At 41.7% G+C, this 12641-nt stretch overlaps 1 protein-coding gene across 11 annotated transcripts in view; it reads left to right on the top strand.

The window, feature by feature from the left end:
- dennd4a (DENN/MADD domain containing 4A) overlaps window positions 1-12641 on the top strand; it is a 151600-nt gene that overhangs the window by 33792 nt on the left and 105167 nt on the right. For 10 of the 11 annotated variants that reach the window (XM_043674604.2, XM_043674605.2, XM_043674607.2 and 7 more), the window contains one exon: window positions 3284-3533. The exons of the other annotated variant lie outside the window; for it this stretch is intronic. In XM_043674604.2, coding sequence (XP_043530539.1) covers window positions 3284-3533 — 250 coding nt within the window. The remainder of the gene's footprint in view (window positions 1-3283; window positions 3534-12641) is intronic. 11 annotated transcript variants of the gene reach the window in all.

Below are 12641 nucleotides of genomic sequence, written 5' to 3'. Positions count from 1 at the left end.
TCTGCACTTCCACACTCACTTCCTTCAGTATTCTTGGATGTATCTCATCTGCACCTAGTGCCAAGTAATGACGGCTTATCCATTGCTGCCACTTCTATATTCAACTTGTTTCTCCTCTGTATTTTCTATCAAACACCTGTTATTGGCCCAGATGTTCTTCTTCAACTTAATTTCTATTTCCTTTGTCCACCAGAAATCTCTGGATTTGTTTGCCCTACCTTTCCCTTTTGAGGGAACATGCCTTAACTATGCCTGATCCATCACCCCTTTTGAAGGTAGTCCATTGTACTGCTACAGTTTTCTCCCACCAACTTTTGGTTCAAGTTTATCCAGCCCAGCCTCATTCTTGCTCCATTGAAGTCCTTCAATGTCTTAAACCTTATGATACGATGATCACTGTCCACTAAATATTCCTCCACAGACATGTGATCTACTTGGCCTACCTCATTCCCAAGAAGCAGGTCTAGCAAAACTTCCTTTCTCATTTGAGTGGGCACACAATGTTGGAAATTCTCATGACCGCAATTGAAGAATGCTGCCTTTTACAAAGACAAGGAGAAGGAGCTGGCCAGAGTTGATTGGAAAACAGTGGAGCAGCAATGGCAGGAGTTTCTGGGGGTTTTCAGGAGGCACAGCAGAAATTCAACTCAAAAGTAGAGAGACTGAGTGCTCCTCGGATGCTGCCTGAACTGCTGTGCTCTTCTAGCACCACTAATCCAGAATCTGGTTTCCAGCATCTGCAGTCATTGTTTTTACCTAGGGAAGAGCAAAGCAACCATGTGGGCAGCACGATTGGCACAGTGGTTAGCACTGCTGCCTCACAGCACCAGAGACCCGTGTTCAATTCCCGCCTCCGGCAACTGTCTGTGTGGAGTTTGCCCGTGAGAGCATTCTCCCCGTGACTGCATGGGTTTCCTCCGGGTGCTCCGGTTTCCTCCCACAGTTCAAAAATGTGCAGGTTAGGTGAATTGCCCATGCTAAATTGCCTATCGTGTTAGGTGAAGGAGTAAATGTAGGGGAATGGGTCTGGGTGGGTTGCTCTTCGGAGGGTCGGTGTGGACTTGTTGGGCCGAAGGGCCTGTTTCCACACTGTAAGTAATCTAATCTAATCATGACTGACACGGGAAGCTAGGAACAGCATGTAATATGTCGAAAATTAGTGGAAAACCTTTGAAAACAAGCAAAGGACAACTGAAAAAGCAATAAGGAAGAGGAGGATGAAATATTAAGTTAAGGTAGCGAGTGATATAAACTAAGTTGTTTTAGGTACATGTAACGTTAAGAGAGAAGCAAAGGTGGACATTGAACCACCAAATGAGGCTGAAGAAATAGTAATGAGGAATAAAGAAATGCCAAAGGAATTTAATAGATACTTTGCTTCAATCTTCATGATTGGAGACCTTATTAGCATATCAGAACTTCAAGACAGTCGAGAGGCAGAGGTAAGTGTAGTGGCCATCACGAAGAAGAAGGTGCTGGGAAGCTGAAAGATGTGCAAGTGGGTAAATCACCTGGACCAGGTGGAATACATCCCAGAGTTCTGAAGGAGATAGCTGAGGAGATTGGGGAGGCCTTGTTGGAAACCTTTCAGGAGTCACTGGAGTCCAAGAAAGTCTCCGAAATCTCTTATCTCCCTCTTGTTCGCTCTCCTCTCTTGCGCGCTTTTGCTCTATCTCACTCTTGCTCTCTCTTGCACTCTCTTGTCTGTATGTCTCCCTCCTCTCCTCTTCCTCACTCCCTCACTCTTCCAGCAGATACATTGATGGCTTTTGGTTTTCACTTGCATTCACTGCCTCCTATTCTATGGTAGGTATCCAGTTTGTTTTGACCCCACATTCAAAACATTATCTGTGCTACCCATGAATCTGCCATTAATAATCTTTTGAAACTTGCCTTTTTAATCAGGTTTGTTTCTTAATCCAGTTCTTCTACTGCCACTCCCCTAAGTACCTGGGGATATTTTACTACATTTAATTGCATTGTATAAACTTAGTGGTTTGCTGTTGGAATTGTTTTAGACTGTCTGGTATTTGGTTTTGGTTGAATGAAAAGTCAGAATGCTGACTTCAATATTGTAGTGATGTTCTCTATAACTCCATGCAGTTTGATGTCACTTCAAACATCGAAAGCTGTTTAGATTTACACACCAACAGAATCGCAATCAGTTCAGGGATTGGAATCCAAAGACAGCAGTGCGAAACATGAAAAGCAGGAGTAGGTCATTCAGTCTGGTGTGTTTCCTCTGCTGCTTAACATGATGGTGTCTGATGCCACCACATTACCACACTATCACTGTCTTCCTAAAGCCCTGGACATCTTTAGTTTCTAGAAATCTAACCATTTATTTCTTAATTATTTCCATGACCTGACCGTCACAGCCTTCTGCAGTTTCGAATTCCACAGGTTTACCACTGACTGAAAAGATTTTTTCTTAGCTCAGTTCAGAATAGCTTATTGTATATTCTGAGACAGTGATCCCTAGTTCTACAAACTACCCCACCTACAGATAAAATGTCTGTGCTGCACTGTCAGCATTTTGTTTTAACAGTATCCACTCTTATTCTTCAAGTGAATACAGGCCCGATTTTTAACTAACATTTTTAAAACAAATTGCTGGAAAAGCTCAGCAGGTCTGACAGCATCAGTTCTGAGGAAGTGTCACTTGAACTGAAACGTTAATTCTGATTTCTCTTCAGATGCTGCCAGACCTGCTGAGCTTTACCAGCAAATTCTGTATTTGTTTCTCATTGACAGCATCTGTAGTGCTTTTGGTTTCTTTTTAAAACATTTGATTTTTCCCCAATTATTACCATAATGGATGTAGGTTTGCTCGCTGAGGTTCATTTTCAGACGTTTCGTCACCATACTAGGTAACATTTTCAGTGAGCCTCCAGACGAAGCATAATATATTAGTGTGCAGTTAGAGCATTATTGATTGTTTAATGCTTGCAAGAGGATTATTACAGTTAGAAAATCTGTGAAAAAGCTGAAATTAATATATCAAAGTGTAGTTTTCTTAGATTAGCATAATATGCTTTGAAAGATTTCTTAATGGCCATTTTCTTAGATGGTCAATTTTGGTATTTGTTCTACTGATTATAAGTGTGAGTTCTAGCATACTTAATATTGAACCGCTTATTTGATTTGTGATAAGCAACTCATTTTGAATTCTAAATGCAACATATTCCAAACTCTAAATGTGTGAAGCTTGCTTGATGAAGCAGAATTAGTTTAGTGTCATTATGACTTTCCCAGCAGCTGATCTACCTGTTTTGCTTTCTAGAGTTTTATATGAATGGAAAGAGAGACTAAAGCATGGATGTCAGATCATTCAAACTACGCCTTATGGCCGACCTGCTAATATCAGTGGTGGGACTTCATCTCAACGAATCTATATAACGTACCGTCGTGCATCAGAAAATATGGCCCAGAATTCCTTAGCCGTCACTGATATTTGTATTATTATTCCAAGTAAAGGGGAGACTCCACCACACACTTTTTGCAGAGTGGATAAAAATCTAAACAGCAGCATGGTAAGGTCAACAGTCTACATTCAGGTAACCTTTAGGGTAGAGTAATGGATATCGTCAGATACAAGTGCTAAGTTAATTATACTCATTGTAAAGATTAAATTGTAAACAGTCTGTCTAATCTCCTGTCAACATTGTCATCTCAATTGTAATGCTATCTCTGATTCTATCTTAGCTCAGAATATTTGTGTTATGAAATACAGCTTCTTGATATTACTTTATGAAATTTAAAATTATTGTTATTTTTACTTATTTTAAAAGGTTTATCCTTTAGTTTGCAATATTGCAGCAATCCTATAGAAAAGAACACATTTTCTTTAAAAAGGCTTTTGCTTCAATTAACTATCAAATCATCTTCCTTGTATGGATCCCACTGCAAACATCGATGCATTCCCTGCCATGAGTTGTGAAAGACTGCAGCAGCTGTCGTGGTTAAAACAATATCATTACTAGAGAATAATTGGTTTTTTTAGTAAGGCACAGTCGAGATATGACGACTTTTCACCTCCTGCGAGATTTCATTGTGCGTGTCCAAGGATTCATTGGGCTGCAGTTTGAAAATTCTGAGCTGAATTAATTCAACACATTATAGTTGATGGAACACTAGAGGTTTTCAACATACAAGATAAAACTGATTTGAATAGTTTGAATTGGGTGAAGAGATCATAAGACATAGGCGCATAAATTATGCCATTTGGCCCATCGAGTCTGCTGTGCTATTCAATCATAGCAGATAAGTTTCTCAACACTATTCTCCCGCCTTCTCCCCGTAACCTTCGATCTCCTTAACTATATATCTCGCTCTTAAATTTACTCAATAACCTAGCATCTACAGCCTTCTGTGGCAATGAATTCCATAGATTCACCACTCTCTGGCTGAAGAGGTTTCTTCTCATCTCTGTTCTAAAGGGTCTTTCCTTAAGTCTGAAGTTGTGTCCTTGGGTCCTTGTCTCTCCTGCTAATGAAGGCATCTTCCCAATGTCCATTCTATCCAGGCCTTTCAGTATTATGTAAGTTTCAGTTAGATTCTCCCCTCCTTCTCCTAAGCTCTGTCAGGTATAGACCTAGAGTCTTCAAGTTTTCCTCATATGTTAAGTCTTTCATTCCTGGGATTGTGATTTGGAGATGCCGGTGTTGGACTGGGGTGTACAAAGTTAAAAATCACCCAACACCAGGTTATAGTCCAACAGGTTTAATTGGAAGCACACTAGCTTTCGGAGCGACTCTCCTTCATCAGGTGGTAATGGAGGGCTCAATCCTAACACACAGAATTTATAGCAAAAATTTGCAGTGTGATGTAACTGAAATTATACATTGAAAAATTGATTGTCTGTTAAGCCTTTCATCTGTTAGAATACAGTGATAGTTTCACTTCTTTCATGTGTAAATCACAAAACATTTTTTTTAAAAAGTTGCATTCTCGGGTTAGCTGTTAACAATGGTGATAGCTAGACAATATGTTGAAGGTGTTAGCCCCCTGTGTTCTCTGTCTATGCCATAATGTTTAGATTGATTCTAATCTAAAAAGTGAGATAATGGAGTTTTACATAAATTCTTGCAGTCTTTGAGCTCAGAGTTCTACATGAATGCATGCAGTTTTTGAGCAAAGTACAATGTAACCCTGCAAGTACAAATTCACCCCACAAAATATATGTGTGCATGTGGGTCTTTGTCTGTCTGTGTGTGTGTGTGTGTGTGTGTGTATGTGTATCTGTCTGTCTGGGCTGGAGGTTAAGAGTGTGAGAAAGTGTGTGTGTGTGTGTGTGTGTAGTGAGTGCAGAATGTCTTAAGTCTGTGAGGGGGTGTATGTATGAGTGTGGGAAGGGTGTGTGTGGGTGTATGTGTGTATAGGAGTGCCAGTGTGTGTGCGTAGGAGTACCTGTGTGTGTGTGTGTATAGTGCAATGGTGGTCACCTGTAATGTGACATGAACCCAAGATCCCGGTTGACATCCTCCCTATGGGTGGTGAACTTAGCTATCAGCCTCTGCTCGGCCACTTTTCTCTGCTGCCTGTCCCAAAGTCCACCTTGGAGGATGGTCACCCGAAGGTCCGAGGCTGAATGTCCTGGACCACTGAAGTGTTCCTCAACTGGGAGGGAACCATCCTGTCTGTTGATTGTTGTGCGGTTCCCATTCATCCGTTGTCATAGCCTTTGCTCGGTTTCCCCAATGTACCATGCCTCCGGGCATCCTTGCCTGCAATATATAAGATAGACAGACAACGTTGGCTGAGTCACATGAGTACCTGCCATGTACCAGGTGGGAAGTGTCCCCACGCTTAATGGTGGTATCTATGTCCACACTCTGACTCGTCTTCAGCACCTACCGTGACAGGGTTGTATGGAGTTGTCCTGAGAGCCGGGCAGCTTGCTACAAACAATAATCTATTTGAGGTTTGGCGGTTGTTTAAAGGCAAGTAGTGGAGGTGTGGGGAAGGTCTTGGTGAGGTGCTCATCCTCATTGATAATGTGTTGCAGGTCACGAAGAACATGGCGTAATGTTTCAGCTCCTGGGAAATACTGAACAACGAAGGGTACCCTGTCGGTTGCAGTACCTGTCTGTCTCCTGAGGAGGTCATTACAGTTCCTTGCTGTGGCATGTCGGAACTGGCGGTTGATGTGTTGGACATCGTACCCCGTTCTTGTGAGGGCATCCCCGAGTACTTCCACGTGTCCATCACGTTCCTCCTCATCTGAGCAAATCTGGTGTACACGTAGGGCTTGTCCATAGGGGTTGTTTTAATATGTTTTGGGTGGAAGCTGGAGAAGTGTAGCATTGTGAGGTTGTCTGTGGGTTTGCGGTAGAGTGTGGTGCTGTGGTGTCCATCCTTGATGGAGACGCATGTGTCCAAGAATGAGACAGATAGTCGAGAGTAGTCAATGGTGAGTTTGATGGTGGGATGAAACTTGTTGATGTCACTGTGTAGTTTAATCAGTGACTCCTCGCCATGGGTCCAGAGGAAGAAAATGTCGTCAATGTACCCGGTGTATAATGTTGGTTGGAGATCCTGCATAGAGAAGAAGTCTTGTTCGAACTTGTGCATAAAAATGTTGGCAAATTGGAGTGCAGAATTGGTCCCCGTGGCTGTTCCGTGTGTCTGGATGAAGAACTGGTTGTCAAAGGTGAAGACATTGTGATCAAGGATAAAGCAGATGAGTTGTAGGATGGTGTTTGGAGATTGGCAGTTGTTGGTGTTGAGTACTGAGGCTGTTGCCGCGATGCCATCATTGTGGGGGATGCTGGTGTAGAGTGCGGAAACATCCATTGTGATGAGGAATGTTCCCGGTTCGACTGGTCAGTGGGTGCTGAGTTTCTGTAAGAAATCCGTAGTGTCGTGACAGAAGCTGGGGATGCCTTGTATAATAGGTTTCAAGATGCCTTCCACATAGCCAGAGAGATTCTCACATAGGGTCCCATTGCCCGATACGATGGGACGTCCTGGTGTGTTGGCTTTGTGTACCTTTGGAAGGCAATAGAAGTCGCCTACACAAGTAGTACGTGGGATGAGGGCGCGTAGGGAACTCTGAAGAATTGGATCCAAAGTTCTGATCAGTGCGTTTAATTCACGGGTGTGTTCTTTGGTCAGATCAGCTGGTAGTTGCCATAGTGTTCCTGGTTGTTCAGTTGTCGGTACACTTCCTTGCAGTAATCTGTTCTATCCTGAATGACAATGGCTCTTTCTTTATCTGCTGGTTTGATGACAATGTTGTGATTGGTTTTGAGAGCCTGGATGGCATTGCGCTGTGAATGGGTGATATTTTGCTCTACCTTGTGGGTGCGGCTGATGAATCTGGCATTTATATATTTCCTGACTGTTTGAGCAAACATGTCAAGCCTAGGGCAGCGGCCCTCCGGTGGGATCCAAATTGACACCTTCTTTGGTCGCTCCTCTACAGATCCCTGTGATGACTGTTCCAGTTCATCAGTGGGCTCATTGGGATCACTGCTGGCACCTTGAAAGAATTCCCGGAGTCTCATTCGTCTGATGAACTCCTCCGTGCATGCTGCCAGAACCAACAGGTCCATTTTGGTGGTGGGGCAGAAGTTGAGACTCCTACTCGGGACTTCAATTTCTTTTGGTCGAAGGGTGTGGTCCGATAAGTTGATAACAGGCTTCCCCACAGTGATGATGTTGTCTACTGTGGTTCCAGTGTGGGCTTTGCTATTACCGGTGAGAATGCCAAGTTTCTCCAGTTTTTTGTTCTTGGCGTGCATGTACGTGCTGTAGTTTTGTCACCTTGTCTGTTTGGCAATGTCACGTAATTGTACTGATGTATCCTGAGTGCAGGCTGAGAGTGTGGACTCCATTTGAATTTCAAGGTTGTGGCGCCTACTGTAGAGTTGGTGCATGAGATGATTGAGGAGTTTACGAGAGGTGCAGTGGCAAAGTCTCTCTGTGTAGTCTGTGTTATAGGTCGACTTAAGTGGGTTCGTGATCCGTAATCCTTTTGGGATCTTTCCTGCTTGCCTGCATTCCTGTAGAAACTTGATGTCTGTGTCGATATGTGCAATCTTCTTGGAGATCCTCTCCACTTTAAGTTAGTGGTGTCGATAGTAGTCATGATTTGGAGATGCCGGTGTTGGACTGGGGTGTACAAAGTTAAATTCCTGGGATAATTCTCATGAACCTTCAGACCCACGTCAGGGCCAGTACATCCATCCTAAGATATGGGGCCCAAAATTGCTCACAATACTGTAAATATGGTCTGACCAGACCCTTATAAAGCCTCAGAAGTACATCCCTGCTTTTGTATTCTAGTCTTCTTGAAATAAATGCCAACATTGTATTTGCCTTCCCAACTACTGACTCAATCTGCACGTTTACCTTAAGAGAAACCTGGGCTAGGACTCCCGAGTCCCTTTGCATTTCAGATTTCTGAATTTCTCTCCCCGTTTAGAAAATAGTCTGTGCCTCTACTCTTCCTGTCAAAGTGCATGAACTGACACTTTCCCACGTTGTATTCCATCTGCCACGTTTTTGTCCACTCTTCTAACCTGTCTAAAACATTCTGCAGCTTCCCCACCTCCTCAATACTACCTGTCCCTCTACCTATCTTTGTATTATCTGCAAACTTAGCCAGAATGCCCTCCATTCCTTCATCTAGATCATTAATATACAAAGTGAAAAGTTGAGTTGTCAGACCTGTCAGAGCTCTTCACAAATGATACATTTCTTTGAAATGCAGCAGCTGTTTCATGGGCAGTCAACTGCTTATATGTAGTTGATTTTTGTGCTGTTGGTTGAGGGGGTTTCTAGGTCAGGGCACTTGGTAAACTTCCTGCTCAGTTTTTCTACATCTAAACTGTATCCAGACCATTGCAGATCTTTGATTTTGTGACTTATTTGTAACAGAACCTTCAGCCAGTGTTAGCCTAGAAAGCATGCCAAAATTGGATGTGGGAAACAGTGTTTTGGAGTAAAGAGTTCCTGTCAAAGTGCATTGAAATACAAATAAAATTGCATTGAAATACAAGTCACTGAAAATGTTCATGTCTGCTTCAATTGTGGCAAAAGTCAACAATTCAGACTTCCTTTTCACATTGATTGAGCCAGGAGAAGAGGTTGTGCTTAATTAATTATTGAATGAAGTATGTTGTTGGGCAAATGTGGTAGCTACTTGAGGTTATAGTATTACCTGTGAAGGAGATGAGTGAGAAGGGAGAATCTTTGATCAGAAAAACAAGTGTGGAATCTGTTTGGGTGGAGCTAAGAAACAGTAAGGAGCAGCAGACAATGGTTGGAGTTATTGTAGGCCACCAAATAGTATTTGCAGTGTGGAACATGGTATTAATCAAGAGATGAAAGATGGAGGTAGCATGAGCAACATTGTAGTCATAAGTCACTTCAGTCTACACATTCATTCATTTTTCAGATAGGACTTAATATGAGATAGTCTACCATTGCGCCACAAGATTCCTTGTATTTTGAATCGACCTTTTCAGACACATTATCACACATCTGAAAGGCTGGTTGGACTTGAGCCCAGACCTTCTTGCTCAGAGGCAAGGATGTTATCACGGTCATAAGACCCCTCTGGATTCAGTCTGCATTTAAACTGAGTAAACTAATTAAAGCTGTGAGGGACCAGATTCTGGAGTGTCTTGGGGATGGCTTTCTGGAGTAGTATGTTTGGAAATTGACTACAGAGCAGCATGTTTTACATCTAGTATTCCATAATATAAAGGGGCTACTTAATAATCTTGTAAAAGAACAATTAGAAATGAGTGATCACAATATGGTAGCATTTTACACAATGTTTGAAAGTGATCTGAAACAAGAGTAATGAAGGCATGAGGCAAAAACTAGCTAAGGTGGATTGAGAAAATACAATAACAGGCATTACTTTACATAGGCATGGGAGAGTGCTAAAAGAACATTTACATAGCTTACAGCAGCCATACATTCCTTCAAGGTGTGAAAACTAAAAGAAGTCAGTCAACTGTGGCGAACAAAAGAAGTTGAGGATTATATAAGGTTAAAAGAACAGGCTTCTAAAGTTACCTGAAATGGTAATAAATCTGAGGATTGGGAGGTTTATAGAATACAGCAAAGGAGGACCAAGTAATTGATCAGAATGAGGGAACATAATATGAATGCAATCTAGCAAAAACAAAACATGTACTTCAGAAGCTTCTATGGGGACATGAAAAGAGTCGGGTTAATTTATATTGGGAAATGGTAGAGAAAATAAACAATTACCTTGTATCTAATTTCACTGAGGAAGATACATTAAAACTCCCAGAAGTAGCGATCCAATTGACATGGGAAAATTAAGAGTTGAAGGAAACCAGTATTCTTAAAAAGATTGCAGATTAATGGGTCTGAAAGTTGATACGTTTGCAAGACCTGATGGTCTACATTTCAGAGTGTTGAATAGAGAGAATTGATGCATTGGTGATCATCTTCAAAAATTCTATAGATTTTGGAATGATTCCTGCAGATTGAAAGCAAGCAAATGTCACCCCCATTTAAAAGGGGAACAATAGAGAAAACAGAACTGCAGTGCTGTCAATCTTACATTGGTGGTAGGGAAAAATCTTTAAATCTATTATAACAGCATGAGAATACATGGACATCATCACATTGGCAGGCTGAGACTAGTAGGGTGCTATAAGGATCAGTATTTGAATCCCATCTGTTCACAATATATAGCAGATGATACAAAGCTAAGTTCAGCATGTTTACTGAGGTAGTCGCATTGCAGGTGAAAGTTGAACAGGCAGAAAGGGCATGGGCGACCATCAGGCAGAGTAGAGGAGGGCAGGTAGTGCAGGAGCCTTCTATGGCCATTCCCTTTCTAAGAGATATATTGTTGGACAGATGGCTGTGCAGGGAGAATCAGTGGAAACTCATGCCATGACTGCATGGTTGGGCTTGCTGCATAAGAGGGAAGGAAGAAGAATGGCAAGACTATAGTAGTAGGGGATTCAATTTAAGAGGAACAGACAGGCATTTCTGCAGTTACAGAAGAGACTCCAGAATGTTCCCTCCCTGGTGCTAGGGTCAGGGATGTCACTCAGTGGCCTTCGGGCATTCTGAAGAGGGAAGGTAAACAGACACAGATTGATGGTATATAAGGGTACCAAGACCATGGTAGTAAAAGAGATGACGTTCTGTAAGCAGAATTTAGAGAGCTAGGAAATAGATTAAAGAATGGAGCCAAAAGATAGTAGTCTCTGCAGGAAGGTTTATTAATGCTGTTGGGGAAGATTTCAACTAACTGGGCAGTGAGTGAGATCCAGAGAAAAGGTTCAGCGGGGGGAGATAACAGTCAAATTAGACAGCAAGGGAGTCAAGAAGGCATCAAAATTAAGACCCGTTAATGCACAAGGGCATTTGCTAAGGTTGGATGGATTTATTTTAATGCAAACAGTCTGATGCACAATGCAGATAAAGGCACAAATTTACACATGGTAGTATCATGTCATTGCTACTTTTGATACAAAAGTTGAGAGAGCGGTAAGATTAGCAGCTCAATATTCCAGAAGAGACAGGGAAGGAGGTAAAAGAGGTGAGGATGGTGCAATATTGATCAAGGAATCAATTACAGCAGTAAGGAGGGATGATGTTTTGGAAGGCTCCTCAAATGAAACCACATGGACAGAACTTAAAAACCAAAAAGGAGCAATCACAATGCTGGAATTGTATGAGTTGCCCCTAGTAGTCCAAGAAAAATGGAATATCAAATATGTAAGAAACTTTCAGAGAAGTGTAAAGTTAATAGGATAATGTCAGTAGGGGTTTTAACTTCCCCAAAATTAATTGGAGTAGTCATAGTGTGAAAGGATTGAAGGAAATGGAATTCTTGAAGTGTATCCAGAAGAGCTTTTTAAGCCAGTTTTTAGAAGGTCCTACAAGAGAAGGAACATGAAGGACAATTTGAGGAGATCATGCCAGGAAAGTAGTTTATGTATCAGTGGGGATCATTTTGTCGACAGTGATCATAACTCTGTTGGATTCATGATTGCAGTGGAAAAAGGCAAGGTTAGGCCTGAAATCAAATTTCGAAATTGGGGAAAGGTTGATTTTAATAAGATCTGATCTGATTTGGCCAGAATGGACTGAAAGCAGAGACTTTTAGATAAATCTGTATCAAGAGTAGTGGATGTATCCAAGAAGGAAATAGGGTAGGTTCAGGGCCAATGTGTTCCAAAAAAGATAAAGGTTGGAACAACAAGTTCTGTGAACCTTGGATATCAAGGATATATTGTATTGGATTAAGAGAAAAGGGAGGCTTATGGCAGATACTGAGGCTTCAAAACATTAGGAGCCCTAGAGGAGTACAGAATGTACAACAGGAAACTTAAAAAGGAAATTATGAGAGCAAAAAGGGAGCATGAAAATAATGGCAGGGAAATATAGGAAAATTCTTAAGTTGCTTTCCAAGTATATTAAGGATCATAGGACACCTGGGGAAGAAAAAAACCCATTAAACACCACAGTAATTTGTGTGTGGAGCTAGAGGATGTGGGTAGAGTTCTGAATTAATACTTTGTGATGGTGTTCACTATTCAGAGAAACAATGTGGGTATAGAAATCAGGGCGAAGATTGTGATATATTGAAAGAAATTACCATAGACAGAGAGGAGATTCTGAGTGATCTGGCGGGC

This window comes from Chiloscyllium plagiosum, unplaced genomic scaffold (assembly GCF_037043375.1).
Source record: "Chiloscyllium plagiosum isolate Xiang-an unplaced genomic scaffold, Cpla_swu_hap1 HiC_scaffold_39, whole genome shotgun sequence".
NCBI lineage: Eukaryota > Metazoa > Chordata > Chondrichthyes > Orectolobiformes > Hemiscylliidae > Chiloscyllium > Chiloscyllium plagiosum.
This window is presented reverse-complemented; position numbering and strand designations above follow the sequence as displayed.